Below are 21,979 nucleotides of genomic sequence, written 5' to 3'. Positions count from 1 at the left end.
ATGAATATAGGTTCTGTGCCCTAGTTTACTTCAGTGGCATTACTGTAATATTGTGTTTATCCAACTATTTTTATGATTTTTTTTTAAAGTTATTAATTACAAGAATATTATTTAATTACAACAAATTTAAGCTGCATTTGTGATAATTCATCTGTATCTTTAAAATTCGAACTTCGCCACAATTTTTAAGTATCGACTAAAATGAAAAGTATTGCTTATAATTTGGTGATATCAATTCGATGCATTATATCAGTAACGGTTACTATTTGTCTTGTAAATACAGACTTTTTACACTTTTTGATTTATTTTTCTTCTCAGCTTTAATATTTGTATTCAAAACATAAACTTTGAGATTTTCTTATTTTTCAATCGATAAACATTTCCGGCTAAATCAAAATTGATGTGGAACACTTGGCATATTATCACGCACGTAGCAAAAATGGTGACAAATTACAACATATTTTGTTTTTTCTCTAGAACTTTAATGTATTTTTATTTAAATACATAAATTATGAGATTTTTTCCCATAAAAAACAATTTAAAAAATATATTTAATTATGAATTGCTATAATTGTGTCATTTTCTAAATTGTAGTATTGTTTAGTTTTTTAGACAAATAGTATTTTTTGGACTATGTTTAATGTCTTTGAAAAAATAAAATTTTAAGAGATTATGATTCGAAATATTTGCAATTTTTGTCTTAAAAATTTCATTTGGTAGGGTGATAATTATTTTATTTTTTATACATTATTAATTACTAATGCCTATTTTTTGTGATTTAGAATGATAATAAACTAATGATGAGATCCATCATAATATTATAACAAGGAAATCAAGTCCTCCTTTAAAAAAGGAAAAGAATCACTATTTTCTGTATCTAATAAAGAAAAATAATCCACTATGATCACTTAGCTAGAGATATAAAATGATCACTGAATAAAAAATAAAGTAAAACGAAAATTAACCACTTATTACACCGCTCCCTTATTTAGTAAAAGAAAACGGATCCAACAGCGGCGGCGGCGGCCACTGCGGTCGCTGCGGCGGCGTTGGTTCCATGCTCTGCAGCGGCGGCGCTGGCCGTAGCATGCGAGCCGCCAGCTGCCGGTGGGGAATGGGCGTTCTTCAAGGCTCCTCCGGGGGCAGCTGCTTCGTTGAGAGCTCCGAGCACGGCGTTAGGGTCCACTCCGGCGGCGGCGGCGGCGGGGCCTAGGTTGGCTGCGGCGGCGTGAACGTTGGGGTCTTCGGCGGTGGCTTGCATCCCCACGGCTGCGAAGAAGATGATCAAGGCAACGGCAATCATTTGTTGTTTTGCCATTTTTAGTATTTTCTTCTTTTATTATTATTATTATTTATTTTTTTTGTGATTTTTGAAAGAGAATACCGCAGCTTGTATGTGGAGATGTGAGTTGCGGTGGTGGAAATGGTGGAGGAAGGAGGTCATTTATAGGGCGGAGGAGCGGCGGAGGTTGCGGACTATTCATGCATGCAAAATAGCCTAAGTTGCGTTATTTCTTCCAGACCATTGCTATATTTGGCATGAAAGATGGATCATCCAAATATTTTAGGCAATTTAGGACCACTCATTATTTCTTTTTCAAAGAGTAGATATGTGTATCCTATTTGAATTTGAGGTTTAATATTCTATATTCAATGTGCACAACATATTTTGGAAATAAGTTACAAGGTTTGATGAAAATGTACAAGGACATATCTATGGCCACGAAAATTCAGCTAATGTAAAGAAATTCATCAACTCCAGAGATGGTATATTCATCTTTCTAACCAGCATGATGCAGAGGTGAGACGAACGGGTCGTCTTCATCGAGATTTTCCTTTCGAAATCATAAAAGAAACTGCATTGGGCTGCTGCAATCTGATGGTCAGTAAGGAACACATGAAATGGTGCTGACGCTGGTGGCTTTGTGATTTTGATTTTGACCCGAAAAATTGTCTTCTTCACAGCTACAAGAATCTAGTTTGATTGATCTTCATGTATATGAATCAATACATTCCCTTGAAAACTGGGTTTGTGCGGCATATGCTTGCTCCACATTCCTCATACTCGGCCTTCGTATGGCAAGCCTGTGTGAGGGGAAGATATTAAGGTTTAGAATTTAGGATTGACAGAGAAAGAGACAAGAAGTCTACAAGACAGTAATCTAACATCATAGCTGTCGAATTTATAGAGATCAAAGTCATCAACTGGCAGCAGTTCTTGAATTCTACTCTGAGCTAACTAAATTGAAGCCTTTATTGAGATAGTAATGATGATGCCACATATTTTTGGGTATAGTGATCTTAAGCTTTGAGAGGATATGTAGGTAGTAAAACTTACCGTGAAAAACTCAGGAGTGGATGCAAGTACCGAGCCTCCAAACCAAACTGCATATCTCTGGATTGGGTGGCTAACAACATTTACTTCCACAGGTTGCGACTGTAAGAAAAAGTTTGTGGCACTCAACTTCAGCAAAATAGCGCATCACAAAATATCGTCAACAATCAAGTTAGGAAAAGAGCTAATGCTGTTACCTTTATTTCACCAGCTAGCCTAGCATCAGATGCAAGAACTCGGGCATCAACAATCTTCTTTATATCCCTTTGTAGCCTCCGGTTGAAGTCCTTGAACATGGTTGATCCTCCAGATAATACGATGTTCTACAATATTGCAGATCAGCTCTAGTAAACTGAAAAAGGCAACCTAAGGATGGAAGTTTAGAGCTATTTAACTAGTTTATAGTAGTACCTTATACAATGCCCGTCTTGTATCTATTGGCGCTGACTGAATACATTTATCGATGACATCAGGCAGAGGGGTGGTAAAATCAGTAGTGTAGATTTCAGGGTTAAAGAAGACCTGAACACGAACCACAGAACATAAGTTTCTGTGTTATTACCATTGGATATATTCTATACCATTAACACGTGGAAATAACAATACAAAGAGGTGAAAAAACGCTCATTATAGAATTTTGGGAATTACTATGTAAGATGATAGATAGTTTACAGGGGATAAAAAGAATAGTACAAATAGTGCTGCTCGGATAAAACACACACATAAAAAGAGTAAACGAAGCAAACCTCAGGACCGAGGAACCTTTCGTAGCCTATATCACAAGAATACGGAGCCCCAGTCTTCGGCTTGGTACCCCTCCACTGCTTGATGTATTTTGCAGGCTCTCTGTCATGCTTATTGAACTCCTGGCTTGTCAAAGAAAACAGATAATACAAATTATTACGATCTATGTAACAGAAAATATCGAACTTTTTTCAAATTATGCCTTGGTATTTAAGAGATTGACTGCATCTACTTTCTTGAGCTTTTTGAGAGATTATAAACAACAGATCCTTAATTAAGAAGTTGGTATTCTTTAGACCATACCTTGACAATGTCCGAACAAGTGTAACAATACATTTCCTTCACTCTCCGGGCTACATCAAAGGAGTCTTCAGGTGGAACATGCTCCCCCCTTTCCTAAACGGAGTAAATGGAGAATCTGAGAAATAATAGTTGGCTACTACTAGTCTGAGCAAAGTTTATCTTAATTAAGAATACTGCAACCCCCCCTTATAAAAAGAACACCACAACCAACATCATCTCACAAGAACGACAAAGAAAAAATATTGTTTGATTTCACGAACTAAACCATATACTTCTCATCATATTCTACGAACCCTCTTCAATGATGTACAATCCAAATCGACAAATTTCCGAGTCCAGCATGGAAATACATGTATTTCAACTATTTGCAAACGATTGACCAATTGTAAATACAAAGCAGTGTAGAATCATACTTTCATGAGCTGCTGGATGAACCGAGTTACATCTTTCCCTGCAATTGGAATGGACTTAATGCTGCTCCCGATAACATAACCATCTGCAACAGGCACCACATGAGTAGCCCCATCTCCCACGTCCACTACAACTCCTGTCATTTCACACTAAGCGAAGTATTGAAAAGTAAGAAAAACAAGAAATCACGAACAACTACTCGGTTGTGTGGTAATAATGTTCATCCTATTGTCTACATGGCTCGTCTTGCTTTATCAGTGGACAGTCAAAATGACATTAGTTGTTACTAACTATTCAATCTCAAATAAGTAGGTTACATATGTGGAGTCAATCTGTAAAAGAAAAAAAGAAGAACACCAATCTTCCCAAATTGATGATTGAATATTACTGTTAGGCAATCATTTTCCCCCTTTACTGGAACTATCCTCAGATCGCATATGTCACTGAATCAATGACTCATATTGATAACTTAAAGATATAAACTTTCTGCACATGTTCAGCCATTACACAGACCAGTGATATCCTCAATTAACGAAGATTTGAAATCAATAGATGCATCTAGCTTAACTCAACCATAGACTAATTCATCTCACACAAAACTTCACTGAAAATCACGGAAAAAATTTGCACAATTTCAACTCCCATTGTTGAAAATATTAACATGCTAGCTCAATGTTAAATAAGTTACTATTATTTCTAAACAATCAATCCCTAAATTTCGAGAAAAAAACAAAAGCATTCCAATTCCGTTATTCCAAGACTGCTAGAGTTAGCACCAACCTTGGATGTGGTGTATCCAGCAGCCAAAGCAAGCACTGGCTGAACCGCGATATAGAGCCCTGGAATATTAAATGTCTCGAACATGATCTCTCCGGTGTACTCCCGACTCTCCGGTGCAGTCAAGGCGCTCTCCGTCAAACAAAAATAGTGATCCTCTGGATCGCACCGTAGATAGTTGAATATACAGTGCTGCCAGAACCTCTCCATTGAATCCCAATCATCCACCTTGCCTTGCTTAATTGGATAGCTCAAATTGTAAGTGCTGCTAGATTTAGATCTAGACAACGCTTCTTCGCCTATATAGAAATCCAGATCCGCCATCACCCCTGCATTGTGCTGTCCTATCCAATTGCTGTTTTTGGTCGAATTCAGCCGCGGCTGGTTCAAGAACGAGTTGTTTGACGCAACAACAGTCGGAACTATAAAGCACGGCTCCACATTTCCAGCAAATCCCATTTTTGTATACCTAAATCCGATCAAAACACAGCATTCTTTTACAGATCGAAAACAACGAGCTTAAAAATTGATTCATTGAATATTCAGCGAAGTCAACACAACTGGACTCATTGACGCATTTCAACAAACAGATTCGCCTCAATTTCAAAAAGGGGGAAAGACCATTGAACAAAGCTGGACTCATCATTGACGCATTTCATCAAACAGATTCACAGGAATCTCAATAGGGTAAATCAAATACTAATTGAATCCATCAACTTACCCGGTGCCATTGTCGATTACCACAGCAGGGCGGGAGGCGCCGGAATCCATTAGAGTAAACACTCCAGCTGCTTAAAAATTGCGATAGTTTTAAGGAGAAAAACGATCATAGTCTTTGGAATACGTCAACAGAGTTTGGTGGGAATGAGCTTGACTTCTCAACTCCGGGTTGGTGAAGCAACAAACAAATCTAGTAGATGAAGAAATAGTCGCGAAATTCATCACCCAGACAAAAAAACAGTCGGCTTGCAGCTGGTTTGAACTCTTATTGAAAAAAAATTGAAAAAAAACAAGAGGTACAAAATTTTATTCTATTTTTTCCTAATTCGAGCAATCAAACGAGTAACGGTTGGAATCTGGATTCTGAATTAAATGCTGTTGCTCGATTTTGGTTGGTGAAAAGGGTTCTCATTGATTTGGTAGGCCATATTTATTTTCTTCATTTTCTTTACATGAAAGCAAAATTGTAGTTGTTGAATTGAGTAATGACAATAGTGGACCTGGTGTTCGTGTTCATCAAAAAAAAAAAACTGGAAGTGCAAAATATTCTAGTAATGATATTTGTAATATATTTGATGATACATTTAATATATTTGAGTTTTAGCACGTTTATTATATAGTATTCCTATATTTTACAAATAATAGAGATTAAATAGATAATTGAGCGTACAAAATTTACTACTCATATTTATAACATATTTGATGATACGTATAAGAATATTTAATCATGGGTTCTATTTAATCTCTATTATTGTTCATTTGTAAAATATAAGAATATTTAATCATGAGTTATAAAAATATTTAATCATGGTTATTTTTTTAATATTTAATCATGGGTTCTTTATATAATAAAGGTGCTCAAACTATAACTTAAATCAATTCATATTATTAGTAGTACTAAGAAATAAAGTACTCTACTGCATTTCAGATACTTCCCCATACAACAAGCATTTGAATGACGCCTAATGCAATGCAACTTTCCCCAAGTATCAAAGCTCATCCTTTGGTGGCGACGCTGGTGGTTGCGGATTATCCGACGATAACTTGATAGGATACGAGGCATCCATCGCGATTCCACACAATCCTTCTCTTTCTCCAACACCGCGTTGCATCCTAATATACCCTTGCTCACCCCACTCAGGTCCCCACGAGTTCTTCACTATCCAATATTTAGTCCCATCCAGCGCGGATCCATAACCAACAACCGCTACCCCATGGTTCAGCTCCGTGCCACATTCGCCCGTAAACACTCCCTATAATCAACAAAATGATTTATAAATCTGAAAACACGATTTTACTGATCTATCATAAAATTTTGAAATGTTAACTGCACCTCGGAGTAAAACTGGAAATTAGAACCACCAGCATCTATAGCAACAGATACAGGTTGATTTGCAACGGCTTTCATCAACGCATCCTCATCGTTTTCTGGCACGTTCTCGTAGCCGTCAATTGTAACAGCCGGTGCATTCATCTGCAACACAATATTGCTAGTCATATAAAGAAACACAATATTATAATAAGTCAGATAAAGAGAGAGAGGTTAAAATATATATGCTGACTTTGGTTGCATCACAATTCCCATCGGTGGCTGTGTAGGGATAGATGCTCTCCGTTGCTAGGCCACCTTGTTTCTTGATAAACTCAAATGCATGTTCCATCAATCCTCCATTGCAACCTTCGTTATCTTGCTCACAATCAACCAATTCTTGCTCAGACAAAGACACCAACTCCCCACTTTTGATCTTGTTGATGCCCTCAACTCCCACCACAGTTGAGAAAGCCCAACAACTACCTACAAAAAACAAGATTTAAAATAAATACACACAAAAAAAATATATATGATCAAGAAAAGGCCTCCTACCACAGCTGCCTTGATTCTTGACTCCAGTGACAGCACCCTGAGCCCTCCAATCAACCGAGGCGGGCAGATCCCTGGCCTCCTCGTGCATGAACCCGGTGCTGGCCCTGGCACCGCGCAGCATGCGGTGGTGCCTGATCTTCGAGGTGTACGAGGCTCTGAACTCGTGGTTGGTCATGTCAGCATACTTGTTGAGCCTCAGCTTGTAAGGCTTGTCCATCTTGTTCACGGCGTGGATGTGGTGCACATTGGCCTTGAACACATTGAATCGCCTCTGTTTCTCTGCTAGATCGCGGGAGACGGTGTGGTGGCTCCTCCATCTCTTGTACAAGTCCCACAGGCTCTCATCCGAGCTTAGGTCCTTCTCTGTGAAGTCTATGCTCACTGTGAGACTGAAAACTGAGGCAATGAGAATAGAAAGAAAGAGAAACTTTGCTATCACCATGATTTGAAATCTAGAAACTGAATTTGTTGAAATTGGATGCATGAATTCACTATTTATGGAGCTTTGATAAAGTTAGTAATCTCACAACTTTGATGACTACATACAGACCTGGAGCCCTTTTTCATCTTTTTTAGGATAAAGTTGAGGAAAAAAAGTGGCTATTTTTGGAGGAGAGTTATGATATGGCTGCTTAGCATGAAAATCATGCTGTGTTTGTTTAGCTTCTTCTGCAAAAACGTGACGATTTATGTCATAAAACTGTTTGAAATCTCATCAATTTTCTATTCTGTGCAAAAATCCAACCTTTTCAAGAAACAGAAAGTGGAAAGCAGGCTATTTTAATTTGTAACTGCACTTCCCATTCTGATTTGTTAGCTTCTAATTCCCTATCTCCTAGATAATTGCTGTATTGTATTACAAGATTCTTGCAGCTGCTGAATGCAATAAAAACGAAAAATAAAAAGGAAACATAAACACTCTTCAATAGATGATTATGATTGATTCAGCATACTTAATTAGCTTTGTTTGGTATTGTTAATGCTAGTTAGGAAAATTTTATACAACTATATAAAGGATTATCAGAATCAAAAATATACAAGGAGATTAATCACATACAGAGATTTATTTCATCAAGATATAATAAAGCCCTGTCATGTGACAAAATACAATATTAACATCAATGGTTCATTTTGAACAGAGAAACTGTTTGAATGGCATGAAACTATGAATATGAACATAAACCATTGGGCATTGGCTACAGAGCATATGATCTATTGCTCCCAACGCAGAAAACTCATATTAACAACAGTGAAACTGTCAATGGTAATAAGGCCTATTCAGGAAGAAGCATTCAGATCCCAAAGTTCAAAAACAACACAGGCATTCTACACAAAATATACCAGAGAGTTACCAAGCAAGACGAAGAAGTCTGGAATAACGAAGATCAATGGTTTCACACCACAGTGTTGATCAATCAAGAGTTTTACAAAACATATCATATAGTAGAAAATAAAAGGACCTGCTGAGAATGATAGATTGGAAGCACAAAAACTGTAAAGCCAATCAATATTCATAGTGAATCGTCAAATCAGCATGTATGGTACAAGATCCACACTTTATCTGAATACAGTCGAGCATTATTGCCAGAATTTAAAAATGACAACAAAAAGATAGACCATGATCGCAAGATTAGACGCTAGCATCCTTCTCTCTCTGTTGCTTATATAGCTCTGCTTTCATTCTCCTTATCTCAGCTTCATTCTCCATTCTCTCTTTCTGCAGTTAACAGCAACATCAAGAGAGAAATTGTGAGTCAACATTTTTGCAGTGAATCAATCAAAGATCATGCAATTGTTAACACATACAATTCGCAGAGAATCAATTGGTGACCAATATAATGCAATGTTAAGACATTAAAGGTTCAGGCCCAGAGCTCAACCATAATCCATATAAACGACGACGTTTGACTCTGATGCTAAATATCAGAAGACAGCATTCACCAAGTAAAACCATAACTAAGGTACTACAATTCTATTAATTACATTTCCCAAGCTCAAACTCCGGCTTCCAGACATTAAATGAGTAATTTCAAGGAACCCTAAAAGTTAGGTTTTGCGAATAACGAATTCAGTAAAAACATTATTCTCCTGAAGCAGGAGACACATATTTAAGAGAAGAAATCAAGATCCAAAAGGAAAATTTCTCAATTCCTGTTCAAAGATTTCTCTACTCAAGGAGCTGAACGAGTGAAAAGTAATCTGATCCAAATCGAAAACGCCCAATTGAATAAACCCTAAATCTCCAAAAATCGCCAAATTCCGATTTCGAACAACATTACTCATTTTTCAGCCCTATATGGAACGAAATCACCCGATTCAAAAACCGCAGATCCCGAAAGAACACATTAAAATCATCAATCAGAAAACAAGCGAGCGCTCATAAGAACCAGAGGGTGCGAAAGAAATACCTTCTCATCCTGGTGAAGAGCGATCCAGACATGGACCTTGTCCATTGTTTCCCAGAAAAGGAATGCTCCGAATGACATAGCGAAGAACGTCCCAACTTTCACCATCTTCGAAAAATTGCAGCAAAATCGACGATTTTCCGAGAAGCTGAGTTCACACTACCTGTTAATTTTGGCCATTGTAAGGTGAAAGAGTCATAGTATGCGGCATGTCAACCCAAAACGACATCGTTTTCATGCATAATATAAAACGACGGCGTTCAAGCAATTACATTGAAATTTAATTTAATCGTTGAAAAAAATTTGCAAAAATAACCTAATAAATTTCGAAACCTTATAAACAAATAATTAAGCAACGGAAAAAGCTCAAAAACAACTTCCAAATAATACATTGTTGATCGCTTCGACGTGACTTCTAAAGTATTCTAGTTTTCATTTTGCCATTTTGGTATATAACTTTATATATACTCGAAGAATATAGAATTGCAAAGAATGCATTTGTTTTTTTAACTTGTATAAAATGCCTTTTAGTATTCGGTTTTATGTGAAATGACTTCACATTTTCCCAAAATTGTTACATACAATGACAAGCCAGTAAAATAAAAGAAGTTGAGTGTGACAAACGCAAAAAGATTTAAGTTTAGATATTAAATTGATGGGGAAATAATTTCCTTTGGAGAAAATTTGTCGTTCTCAGGTAAACTAAGTACTCCAGTATTTGATTTTTCTCAAATATACATATCTACACAAATAAAAGAAGAAACTATAATGTTTGTAACTTTGTTGTGACAACTTATGTGAAAGTTATGGTTCTTTACAGTTGGACTAAATCTGATTATTAGAATAGGTTTATAAATAAGATTCTCATAGACTAATATGGGCTAATTCTGCTTCTTCTTTTTTGGCTGAGTGTGTATACATCATAAAAAGTTAAAATGTTTACTAAAATTTTAAGATAGGATTTCGATACATCTGCAGTCATTTGTTTGTTCATATTCTATTTATTCTGGTAGATGCTACCTATGATGACTTCAATCATCTGTCTTCATCTTAATCCTGCAATCTAGCCAAAGCCTTGTGCCTGCATATGATAATGATATGATGTCTCCACTTTCATTATTTATACCAAAATCTAGAGAGAGAAGATGTGATCATTACATGTATATATCAAACATTTTCACTACTTGCAATCTCAAAAGAAAAAATGAGAGACCTTGTGAGGAGTGCTGATAGTGTTGACAGACTGCTCATGCTTATAGGCACCGTGGCCGCCATTGGAGAAGGCCTGTCGTCTCCTGCCACCATGTACATGTTGAGTGGAGCAATAGACGCGTTTGGCAGCGCGGATCAGTCCATTTCCAATGGCGTAGTGAATAAGGTTTGATCAAAAAAATTGTTTTTGATATGATTTGAATCATGCCTTTAACTTACTTTTTTTAATCTGTTCTTTTCTTGTGCAGTATGCACTTAGGTTGCTTTATGTTGGTGTAGGAATTGCATTTTGTGGTTTGTTAGGTTTGTATCTATAATCTTGGCCTATTTTTTTATAACAAATAGTAGAAATTTGTGAGCAAGATTGAATTTTTATGCAGAGGGGCTTTGCTGGACAAGAACTGCTGAGAGGCAGACATCAAGAATGAGGGTGGAGTATCTGAGATCAGTTCTGAGGCAAGAAGTTGGATTCTTCGACAGCGAAGATGTTTCTTCTAGAACCTTCCAGATAGTCTCAAGCACATCCACAGATGCTCACACCATCCAAGATGTCATAGCCAACAAGGTTGTGAAATTTCTTGATTTCCTCTCTTTGTTTGCCTTTTTTTATGGGAGTCAAATGTATCTCTTCTCTTGCAGATCCCAAATTCTCTCGTGCAGTTCTCCTCACTCGTGTTTGGCGTTGCTGTAGCGTTCTTTCTCTCGTGGAGACTAGCACTAGCCTCTCTCCCATTGGTGATCAGCTTCATCATCCCAGTTTTGGCCTTTGGGAAGGTGATGACTGAGATAGGCATCAAGAGCAAAGATGCATATGGCGAGGCAGGCGACATTGTGGAGCAGGCGGTCTCCAACATACGGACTGTCTACTCGTATGTGGCTGAGGCGAAGACAGTGGACAAGTACAGCAGCGCGCTTCAAGAGAGCACGAAGCTCAGGATCAAGCAAGGACTGATGAAAGGGTACATGATAGGGAGCATGGGGGTGATGTTTGCAACGTGGGCGTTTCAGGCATGGGTCGGGGGCCTCCTCGTCTCAGAAAAGGGCGAAAACGGAGGTCGTGTCTTCATTGCTGGAACCTGCATCATCCTAGGAGGAATGTAAGCTAAGCCCCAAAACATACAAGAAAAAACACATCCCATGTTAAAAAATTAGACCTGATTTGTTATATGTCCATTTTTTTCAGATCCTGCATAACAGCTCTGCCTAATGTGCCATACATCACAGATGCATCGGCTGCTTCAAAGAGGATATTCGAGATGATCAACCGGAACACTGACATAGACGTTGAAGATGAAAGTGGGAAGGTTTTGGCAGCTGTGAAGGGGCAGATTGAGTTCAGACAAGTTCATTTCAGCTATCCATCAAGAAAAGATGAGGCAGTTTTTAAAGGGCTCTGCCTCAAGATTAGGCCTGGCAAGAAAGTTGGCCTTGTGGGGGGAAGTGGCTCCGGGAAGTCGACAGTCGTCTCGTTGCTCGAGAGATTTTACGATCCTACAAAAGGAGACATATTACTTGATGGGCACAGGATCAAGAAATTGCAGCTGAAATGGTATAGGTCTCAATTTGGCCTAGTAAGCCAAGAGCCAGTGTTGTTTGCCACATCCATAAAGGAAAATATTCTGTTTGGGAAAGAAGATGCTTCTCTTGAAGAGATCATAGCTGCGGCTAGGGCCACCAACGCGCACGATTTCATCATCGAGTTCCCTCAGGGATACGACACGCAAGTAGGGCAGCTCGGAGTTCAGCTGTCGGGAGGGCAGAAGCAGAGGATCGCGATAGCACGAGCATTAGTCAGGGACCCGAGGATCCTCTTGCTAGATGAAGCTACAAGCGCGCTTGACTCACATTCCGAGAGCCTCGTACAGGAGGCCATCGAGCAAGCTGCACAGGGCCGGACAACAGTACTAATAGCTCACCGGCTCTCCACAATCCGAGCCGTTGACACAATCATGGTTCTAGAATCAGGGAGGGTGGCAGAATCAGGCAGCCATGACGAGCTGATGGGGATCAACGGCGGGATCTACAGACGAATGATGGATCTCCAGACGTCGTCTATGCACAATGAGGCCACATCACACAAAATTGGTCATTTTTCACATAGCCTGATGAATTCCCAAAGTTTTAGATCTTTCAACGACTCGAGCATACAGGGTAACCCTGCTTCCCCCTTCGCGCCTGCATTGCCCCTAAGCTTGCTCTCGTCCATCCAAAACAGCCCGACCTCCTCATTCAGTGCCCCTTATGGAGGAGATGAAGAGTCAGACTCAGACGGTTCATCTCCTCCAGATCCTTCACTCTGGCAGTTGCTGCATATGAACTCGCCAGAGTGGAGGAGAGCCTTACTAGGCAGCTTAGGAGCAATCGCGTTCGGAGCAGTCCACCCCATAAATGCATACTGCATGGGAGCTCTTGTCTCTGCTTACTTCGAGACTACGCCCTCGAAGATCAAGTCAGAGACGAGGCTCTACTGCTTTGTCTTTTTAGGACTTGGAGTCGCCACCTTCGTCTCGAATATACTCCAGCACCACAACTTCGCAATCATGGGGGAGAGGCTAACGAAGCGCCTCTCCGTAATGGTCCTTGAGAAAATCCTAACATTTGAGATCGCCTGGTTCGAGAAAAACGCGAATTCGAGTGCTGCAGTTTGTGCTAGGCTCTCCACTGAGGCGAACATGGTTCGTTCTCTCGTGGGGGACCGCATGTCCCTGCTCATGCAGGTCTCCACGAACGCCTTCCTTTCCTTCGCCCTCGGCCTAGTAGTCGCGTGGAGACTCGCGGCCGTGCTGATCGCCATCCAGCCCGTGATCATCACCAGCTTCTACTTAAAATCGGCACTGATGAAACAGATGTCGATCAGAGCCCAAGAAGCCCAATACGAAGGAAGCCAACGAGCAAGTGAAGCAGTGATGCTTCACAGAAGCATCACGGCTTTCTCCTCACAGGGAAAGATTCTTTCCCTGTTTGAGGCCACCCTGGCAGGGCCGCGGGCACAGAGCCTGCGCCACTCCTGGATTTCAGGGGCAGGGCTCTGCGCCTCGCAGTTCCTGACAGTGGCCAGCATAGCGTTGGCCTTCTGGTACGGCGGCACACTGATGGCGCGAGGGCAGTTAAGCGCGAAGCAACTCTTCCTCGCCTTCTTCATCCTCATGAGCACCGGCAAGACCATCGCCGATGCTGGCGCCACATCATCGTCCGACACAGCTAAAAGCCGTAGCGCGGTGGTTTCTGTCTTTGCAGTGCTGGCCCGTGAAGGCAAGACTCACAGGGCAGGAGCGAAGGTAGACAAGGTTGAGGGTAAAATAGAATTCGACAACGTCTACTTCTCCTACCCGTCTCGCCCCGCACAGGTGATCTTGCGGGGGCTTTCCCTAAGGATCGAGGCGGGGAAGACGGTGGCGCTAGTTGGAGATAGTGGCTGTGGGAAATCAACCGTCGTCGCGCTGATCGAGAGGTTTTACGATCCGATGAAGGGGACGGTTCTGATTGACGGCCGTGATGTTAGGACATATGATTTGAGAGAGATGAGATTGCAGATTGCGTTGGTGAGCCAAGAACCGGCGCTTTTTGCGGGAACCATCCGTGAAAACATAATCTACGGTAGAGATGGTGCCACGGAGTCCGAAATCGAGCAAGCTGCAACGCTAGCAAATGCTCATGAATTCATAAGGTATATCATTTGTTATTTTTCAAATTTTGAAAAGTGTGAGACCGATAAGAATTTGACTATCTTTCGTGATTTATTTGTTTATTTGGGCATTTTCAAATAAAAGGGCGATACATTTTTTGAAAATCAGTTAATTCAGTTATGTAATTTTTTTCAGTTCAACAAAGGATGGGTACAATACATTTTGTGGGGACAGAGGAATCCAGCTGTCGGGAGGGCAGAAGCAGCGAATAGCGCTGGCTCGCGCCATTTTAAAGAATCCTAAGATCCTTCTTCTTGATGAGGCAACGAGCGCTCTGGACAGCTTGTCGGAAATTCTAGTGCAAGAAGCTCTAGATAAGGTTATGATTGGCCGGACTAGCGTCGTTGTCGCCCACCGCCTCTCGACGATACAGATGGCCGACAACCTTGTATTCATCAAGAACGGGAAGGTCGTGGAAGAAGGAAGTCACTCTGATCTAATTGCCCGTGGAGATGGTGGTTTCTACCATTCTCTAGTTAAGTTGCAACATCTCTCTCTCTCCAAATCCCTTTAGAATTAGAATCCAATAAAATGGAGAATGTGTATGAAAGGATGTGGGAATTAGTTCATTGTATTAGTGATTGTATTGTACTTTTTTGTTCTTTTTTATGGTGTTAGTGATAGTATTGGCAAATCATTATGAATATAAAAACTCAACTACATGTTTTGCGAAAGGATGAGCAAATTAGATATGTTACCTACCCTCCCCTAGAAACATTTCAAGTATTTTAAAAGCTTTTAGTTATGGTCGTATACTACTGTCAAATAAAATCACAGAGCACGAATTGGTGATAGTGAAATCGAATGTTCATATTACATGCTGATGGAATCGTTTATTACTCCCTCCGTCCTACTCAAGATGGCCACATTCTTGAGTGGCACGAGATTTTAGGAACTGTTGTTGGGTGGAATAAAGTAGAGAAGAAAAATGTAGTTGAATATTTTGATGAGAAGAGAGGTGAGACGAGGTTATTTTCAAAATTGGAAAGTTGTCATCTTAATTGAGACAAACAAAAAGGAAATGTGACCATCTTGAATGAGACGGAGAGTAAAAATTTTCATATCACATCACATAATGTTAGGGCCAATGAACAAGGTGTTAAAAATGGGTTGTTTCTTGATTAAGACACGTAAATTACACATTATACAATTATATACCGTACTATATATATAGCTGTCCCATTTGAATTTCAAGAAACATATTCTTGTTTTAGACATTCAGACACAACAATCTGTTTTATATAGTGTTTCAAGGCGGCAGACATATTGACTAAGCCAAAAACTTAGATATCATTGAGGATTGATTCCGTGTAATTATGTCATAATCTTGTCTAAATTGACACTTTCAAGAATAATCACAAGTTTACACTTAACAACCTGTAAGTTAATGGATTAATTGTGCAGTTATTTAATTTATTTCAATAATCTAATATTATTTTATGCGGATATATCAATTTGATGGACAAGTGGGTCACTAATCTTTTGTCATGGAATAATTCATTTACCAATTATCTCATCTCTTCAGAAAAATTCAACAAATTAACCCTCACTCGTCACATTATTACCCTTTTATTTAAAAAACATTTTTTACGTTTCGGGTCATTTTTTATTTGTGAACTCATGTAATTATATAATCCATTATTCATTTTTATTTAAAGCAGCTAGTAGCTACATAGCTATGTTTTTTAGAATGGAGACTGTAACTATATTTTTTATATTCAATTAGGAACAAATTTGAATGGATGGAATTATATTTTGTGCTACAAAATATAAAGACTGATACAAACTCAAAATAGTAATCCATATACCTAATTTCAAGAAAAACTGCACATTCACGACTGACATTAACTAATTAACTCATTGTCGAAATTCATTTTCGATCAAGACGAAGAGTCCCAAATTCTGAGAGAATATTCTATTGTCGATATATGCATATATACCTAATTAGTTAGGAAATCATAGGAAATTGTGCATTGTGTCTATTAATTATAAAAGAAAGTGTAGTATGAAAAAGCTCAACTTGGTTAATAAATTAACGAAGTCGGCGATTTTGATTATTGACTAAGAAATTAAAACCTCAAAATTTTAAAAATAAACCAATCTATGTAAACGCTCAAGCCCAAATGTCGCCCAAAAGCCCTCCTTTTGAATTTTAAAAAATGTGATAAAAAATTGAATTGAATGGAGTAAAATATGAGTCTCTCTTCTAGCTTCACCTTCATTGCATGGGCTACCTAATTTTTAAAAAATTGTACTCCTAAATTCAGTTTTAATTACATTACTAATAACAAATAATGTTGTTAGGATATTAATTGTAATAAAACTTACATCTTTCAGTTTGAAAGGTTGTATAAATTTGTAAACGGCATTGCAATTTACAACTACCTAATTTGTTTTGATAGAGATATAATTATTAGGGATATGAATTGCAAAAAATATCGCATCTTAATTTTATTTTTTTTTGCTAAGTGTGCCGTGGTGGGATTTAACCACAACATGTAATTTGTAAAAAAATGGAGAATCAAGTTGTATGAAGAAATTAATTGGAGAAGAAGAAAATGTATAATCCGAGAAGAAGATGATGAGTTTTTCTTGAATAATGTCGATAAATGCTAATTAATTATGTGTTAGAACAATAGCTCTCTATCTCCCTTGAATATTTATACAAAAGTGGGCATAATTACGAAGAACAAGCCAATCTTTTTTTTTAACAATCCAATTTATTCATTCAAACTATATTTACTAACTAAAATTTTAAAATATATGCTTAGCTATCGTTTTTGGAATGAGAGGGAGTAGTTAAACTTTATTGGACAATACTCAATCAAAGAATGCACAAAATTATATATACTAAATTGGGGAAAAGGTTGAAAATGTCAGTTACAATGCATCAAATCTATATTAACAAGATTGCTAATGGTATTTTTTGTCACGCATGATTAGTTAATATTATCAAGAGAATATCATGCAACTTCACTTCAATTCCTGCTTACAAAAGTTGGATTCTTTAGCTGACAATAGAGGTTTTATTAGAAAAATATATATATTGCATGTCTTGTTGCTTTCTATTAAGAGAGTAATCTTTGATTCTTTTGGATGAAATTTATAAAAATGATGCAAGATCTGAATTCCAATATAATATACTAACAAATCAACATTTTAGCTGACTATAGAGATTTTATTAAAAAAATTACACACTTTTTTCATTAAATATCTTGTTTATTTCAATTAAAAAGAGTAAATGAAATACATAAAAAAAATTACACACTCTGATTCCCATTAACTGTTTCGTAGTTGATCGATATAGGCTCCAAAAATTATTTGACTTTGTAAGGAAAAATGCGATAAAAAATTTAGTGAAAATATGGTCCACTTATCAATAAGTAGTACTCTCTTTGTTCTTTCATAGTTGAGTCATTTTTTCATTTTGAAAAGTTTATTCATAATTGAGTCATTTATATATAGTACTAACTTTTTGTCTTTCTTACTTTACTCTCTTACTTTATTCTCTACTTTATTCACTTTTTACTTTATTCTCTCTACCTTTTTTTTTTCTTTTTTATCTATTTATTTAACACATTCAATATTCCTTTCTTAAATTTCGTGTCGAAAAGTTTTGCCTCAATTATGATGGAACGAAGGGAGTAAAAGTAAACAAGACAATCAATAAGGAAATCATGGAAATGGCAAAATGGGACAAATAATGAGAATAAGAGGGAGTAATACACAAAATAAAAATTACTCCATCTGCTTTCTTAAAAATAAGAACTTTTGAAATAATAAGAGTTTTAATCCAAAATTGATAAAGTAAGAAGGAATAAGATAAAAATGGTAAAGTAAGATAGATGAAGTAGTGAAATTAGTTTTAGTGATTTGTAAAGTCTATTTTCTAAATGGAAATTTTCTATTTTGAAGAAACCGACAAAAAAAATTATTTATAAGAAATTAAGGAAGTATTTTTATATGGTTATAATCAAAATTGAAGTGCATATTATTGCATAACTAATATAGTAGTACTAAGTACTAAATATCGGTGTTAGGATCGGATTGATGTTGCATGGGCATGACAGCAAAATTTAATTAATTATAATTGTTAAAACTAATGCTTAATCATTATTAATACAAATATTTTTTACTATCATGTAATCCAATTTACATAATAAAAATATGTAATCCTTTTATACATATTTTCATATACTGAGATAAATATTTCATTGATACTACATAGATGAATTTTGATTTATTTCAAAAAATTAAACAAAAAAAGCAAATAAGTATACTATATGAAGCTATAAATAATTATACAATTAAATATACTAAAATTATGAAGCTATAAATGTATGTTATTCTGATGTTTAATCTTATACGAAAATAAGCAAACATTATTAATTATATGTTCCCACATTTGCATACCATAATTAAAACACAAATCGATATAATCTATATATACATACAAACTTTCCTTATCTTTCCTCCCGTCCTTATTTGCACTCCAAATCTCTCTCTCTCTCTCTTCGCCGGCAGCTTACAAAAAATGAAGGTCCGATCCTGGCTTTCAACATGCTCCTCCGCCACCTGCATCGCCACCTCCGCCGACTCCTCCCCACCCCCTCCACCAAAATCCCTATTTTCCGACACCAGCAGCAGCTACTCCACCAACAGCAACAGCAGCAGCAGCATTCAATCCAATCTCTCTCTCCTCACCCTCCCCTCTCTCCCTTCCCTCCAAAAGCTCACTCTCTCTCCCCTCAACCCCGCCTCCGCCCCCTCCGCCGCCCTCCTCACCTCCCTCTCCCCCACCCGCCGCGCCCACGTCCACTTCCTCGCCCTCCACAACCACCTCCTCTACGCCGCCTCCGCCGACCAAATCCACGTCTACGAAACCATCACCAACACTCTCCTCGACACCTTCTCCGGCGCCGGAGCCTCCGGCGCCGTAAAATCAATAACCTTCCGCCGCGCCAGAATCCTCACCGCACACCAGGACTGCAAAATCCGCGTCTGGAAAATCACAGATCGGAAAAAGCACAAACTCGTCGCGACTCTCCCCACGCTCGAGGATCGCCTCCGCCGATCCATCCTCCCCCAAAACTACGTCAAAATCCGCCGCCACAACCACCGCCTCTGGATCCAGCACCACGACGCCGTATCCGGCCTCGCCGCCGCCGAAAATCTGATTTTCTCAATCTCGTGGGACCGGAGCCTCAAAATATGGAACTCCGAGAACCTACACTGCCTCCAATCGATCAACAGAGCGCACGACGACGCGATCAACGCCGTCGCGGTGTCCGGCGACGGATTGATCTACACCGGCTCGGCGGATAGGAAAATCAAGGTGTGGAGGAGAGAGGAGAAGAAATTCGCGGCGATCGCGACGCTGGAGAAGCACAAATCGGCGGTGAACGCGCTGGCGCTGAGCGGGGACGGTTCGGTTTTATTTTCCGGTTCGTGCGACCGGTCTATTCTGGTTTGGGAGAGAGAGGACAGCGCCGGGCACATGGCGGTGGCGGGGGCGCTGAGGGGTCATGCAAAGGCCATCTTGTGTTTGATCAACGTCCGAGATTTGCTCATGAGTGGATCGGCTGATCGGACGGTCAGGATTTGGCAGCGCGGATTTGATGGGAGATTCTGCTGTTTGGCGGTTTTGGACGGGCACCGGTCGCCCGTCAGGTCGATTGCTGCGGCGGAGTGCGGCGGCGCCGGTGTCAGAGTTTTTAGTGGTAGTTTTGATGGGGAGATTAGAGTGTGGGAACTTGGTTTTTGAATTTCATTTTCATTTTCATTTCTGGAAATGTGGACTAGCATTAATTTTGTATAGGTTTTTGGATCATACATACATTCACTTATTTTCAATTGAAATAGGATGAATTGATTCGAAACTTGACAATAATTTTTTTTAGAGTTTAGCTAGAACACTCAAACTTTGTATAATTAGCAAATGCCAACTTACAAAGCTTGATATGGTTATGCTTCTTCTGTTTAATGTGGGTGTTGATTTTGATTTCATGGCTTTAATCATCGGTTAAGTAGATGTAGGATTCATGTGAATAGAATCTATATCATATTAATCAGTGTATTTTATATGCACAAAATGATACTATAAAATAAATAAATCATTTATAATTTCAGATGGAATTTCTGAGCACTCTTGGATTTAGGCTTAACATTCATCTAGATCGTCACAACTAATGAAATTCCCCAATGCAAGTTTCAGATTCATTATACTTTGATTGGAGTAGTTAGAAACAAATTACGGTGTACAATTAAGTTTTTTAGATAATAATTTGTATATCTACATTTCAGAAAAAAAAAAATCCTCATTTAAAATATATTATAGGAGTATCACAAACAAGCTTGCTAAAGAGATGATATTTGTCGTTTGAAATAACAATAACAATAACAATAATAATGAGAATATAAACAGGCTATCTATGTGACTATGTTGTTAGTTTGAAATACTCCACTTGGCATTCATATCATTTACTAAATCCCAATTTTTAGAGGTAAGTGAATGGGACTAACTTTGTCCTATCTCACCAATTAAGAATCTATGTATATACTATAGGCTAGTGGGACTGTGGGAGACTTCAAATTTGGATTTTATGGAAAGATAAAATTCAAACTCTTGTTTTTTTTCTCCAATTTTATGACATAGTTTGCATAGTTCTTGAACAATGTTTTATAGTCTCAAATGTTCTTGATCGTCGTGGTGAAGTGGACGAATCTATTGTCAAAACCTTTTAGTTTGAATTCATCTACTAATATTTTCTCACTTTCGAATCTATTGCCTAAGATGTTTTAATGAGTACAAATTTACACTGATTTTTTTTTGGAATATACCAGTTGAGTTCGAATTTTATAATGAAAATTTTTCATTTTGTAAGTGGTGCTAATTCCACGACAAATGCAATGAATACTACCCCATGACCATATTTTGTATGTTTAATCAATTTACGCAATAAATTAAAACAATATGTAATGTAGCCATCAAACAAAACAATGGGCGTAACGTGGATTGCGGAATCAGCCTATGCCTGAAGAGGAACTGAGCAATTTATTACGAATAATTTAGGAATCTAATCAGATGCTAATTTCTTATATTAAATGTTAGTTATGCTTAAATGCCAAAACTAGAGCACTAGCTAGCTTGGTAGCACGTGCTAATCCGTCGTGATTAACTGCTGCTTTTAAGGTTAAGATATATCATTAGCATGCAAATTTTTTGTTTGACTTACTAAATCTGATTACTTTTAGTTACAAAAGGTCGTCCATAGAGACAAATCAAACCTTTTTTTATCGCCAGTTTACTTCATTAATTAATTAACTTTGTTTAATTAATATGAGTACTAGTATTCTTTTCTAGTAAGTTGGATACATATTTGAAACTTGAAATCTACTATTTTAGGCTATTATGTTGTAAATGGTGTATTTTTAAAGTAATGTGAAAAACAAAATCGGTGCAAAATTTTATGTATTTTTCTATAAATATCCCTTAATTATATATGTCATTAAAGATTTACTA

General features: G+C 38.0%; 5 protein-coding genes across 6 annotated transcripts; 2 read left to right on the top strand and 3 right to left on the bottom strand.

Moving 5' to 3' along the window:
* Positions 1–790: 790 nt before the first annotated feature.
* LOC125208287 (actin-related protein 3-like) lies at positions 791–5,790 on the bottom strand. The gene is made up of 9 exons (XM_048107866.2): positions 5,292–5,790; positions 4,574–5,039; positions 3,796–3,942; positions 3,383–3,475; positions 3,082–3,201; positions 2,747–2,857; positions 2,533–2,658; positions 2,339–2,437; positions 791–2,085 (listed from the first exon to the last, which is right to left on the bottom strand). Exons 1-9 carry the CDS (start codon positions 5,339–5,341, stop codon positions 2,005–2,007), a joined length of 1,293 nt encoding a protein of 430 aa, XP_047963823.1. The 5' UTR covers positions 5,342–5,790; the 3' UTR covers positions 791–2,004.
* Positions 5,791–6,154: 364 nt separating this feature from the next.
* On the bottom strand, positions 6,155–8,387 carry LOC125207626 (vignain-like). 2 transcript variants are annotated; one of them, XM_048107046.2, is made up of 5 exons: positions 7,705–8,387; positions 7,155–7,543; positions 6,853–7,085; positions 6,624–6,764; positions 6,155–6,543 (listed from the first exon to the last, which is right to left on the bottom strand). In XM_048107046.2, the coding sequence occupies exons 1-5, from the start codon at positions 7,719–7,721 to the stop codon at positions 6,280–6,282; spliced, it is 1,044 nt and encodes a 347-aa protein (XP_047963003.1). In that variant the 5' UTR covers positions 7,722–8,387; the 3' UTR covers positions 6,155–6,279. The 2 variants fall into 2 exon arrangements, with proteins under 2 accessions (XP_047963003.1, XP_047963001.1); XM_048107044.2 differs by having other exon boundaries at positions 7,155–8,387.
* A 138-nt stretch (positions 8,388–8,525) lies between these two features.
* Positions 8,526–9,746, bottom strand: LOC125207627 (uncharacterized). The gene is made up of 2 exons (XM_048107047.2): positions 9,563–9,746; positions 8,526–8,871 (listed from the first exon to the last, which is right to left on the bottom strand). The coding sequence occupies exons 1-2, from the start codon at positions 9,665–9,667 to the stop codon at positions 8,785–8,787; spliced, it is 192 nt and encodes a 63-aa protein (XP_047963004.1). The 5' UTR covers positions 9,668–9,746; the 3' UTR covers positions 8,526–8,784.
* A 1,017-nt stretch (positions 9,747–10,763) lies between these two features.
* On the top strand, positions 10,764–14,988 carry LOC125206802 (ABC transporter B family member 15-like). The gene is made up of 6 exons (XM_048106024.2): positions 10,764–10,937; positions 11,020–11,074; positions 11,152–11,336; positions 11,411–11,868; positions 11,955–14,438; positions 14,593–14,988. Exons 1-6 carry the CDS (start codon positions 10,764–10,766, stop codon positions 14,969–14,971), a joined length of 3,735 nt encoding a protein of 1,244 aa, XP_047961981.1. The 3' UTR covers positions 14,972–14,988.
* A 3,959-nt stretch (positions 14,989–18,947) lies between these two features.
* On the top strand, positions 18,948–20,440 carry LOC125206801 (Transducin/WD40 repeat-like superfamily protein). The gene has a single exon (XM_048106023.2). It carries the CDS (start codon positions 18,992–18,994, stop codon positions 20,219–20,221), a length of 1,230 nt encoding a protein of 409 aa, XP_047961980.2. The 5' UTR covers positions 18,948–18,991; the 3' UTR covers positions 20,222–20,440.
* Positions 20,441–21,979: the final 1,539 nt, after the last annotated feature.

Source organism: Salvia hispanica, chromosome 6, assembly GCF_029641045.1.
Source record: "Salvia hispanica isolate PSC_SH4W2 chromosome 6, Shi_PSC_v1, whole genome shotgun sequence".
Lineage (NCBI taxonomy): Eukaryota > Viridiplantae > Streptophyta > Magnoliopsida > Lamiales > Lamiaceae > Salvia > Salvia hispanica.
This window is presented reverse-complemented; position numbering and strand designations above follow the sequence as displayed.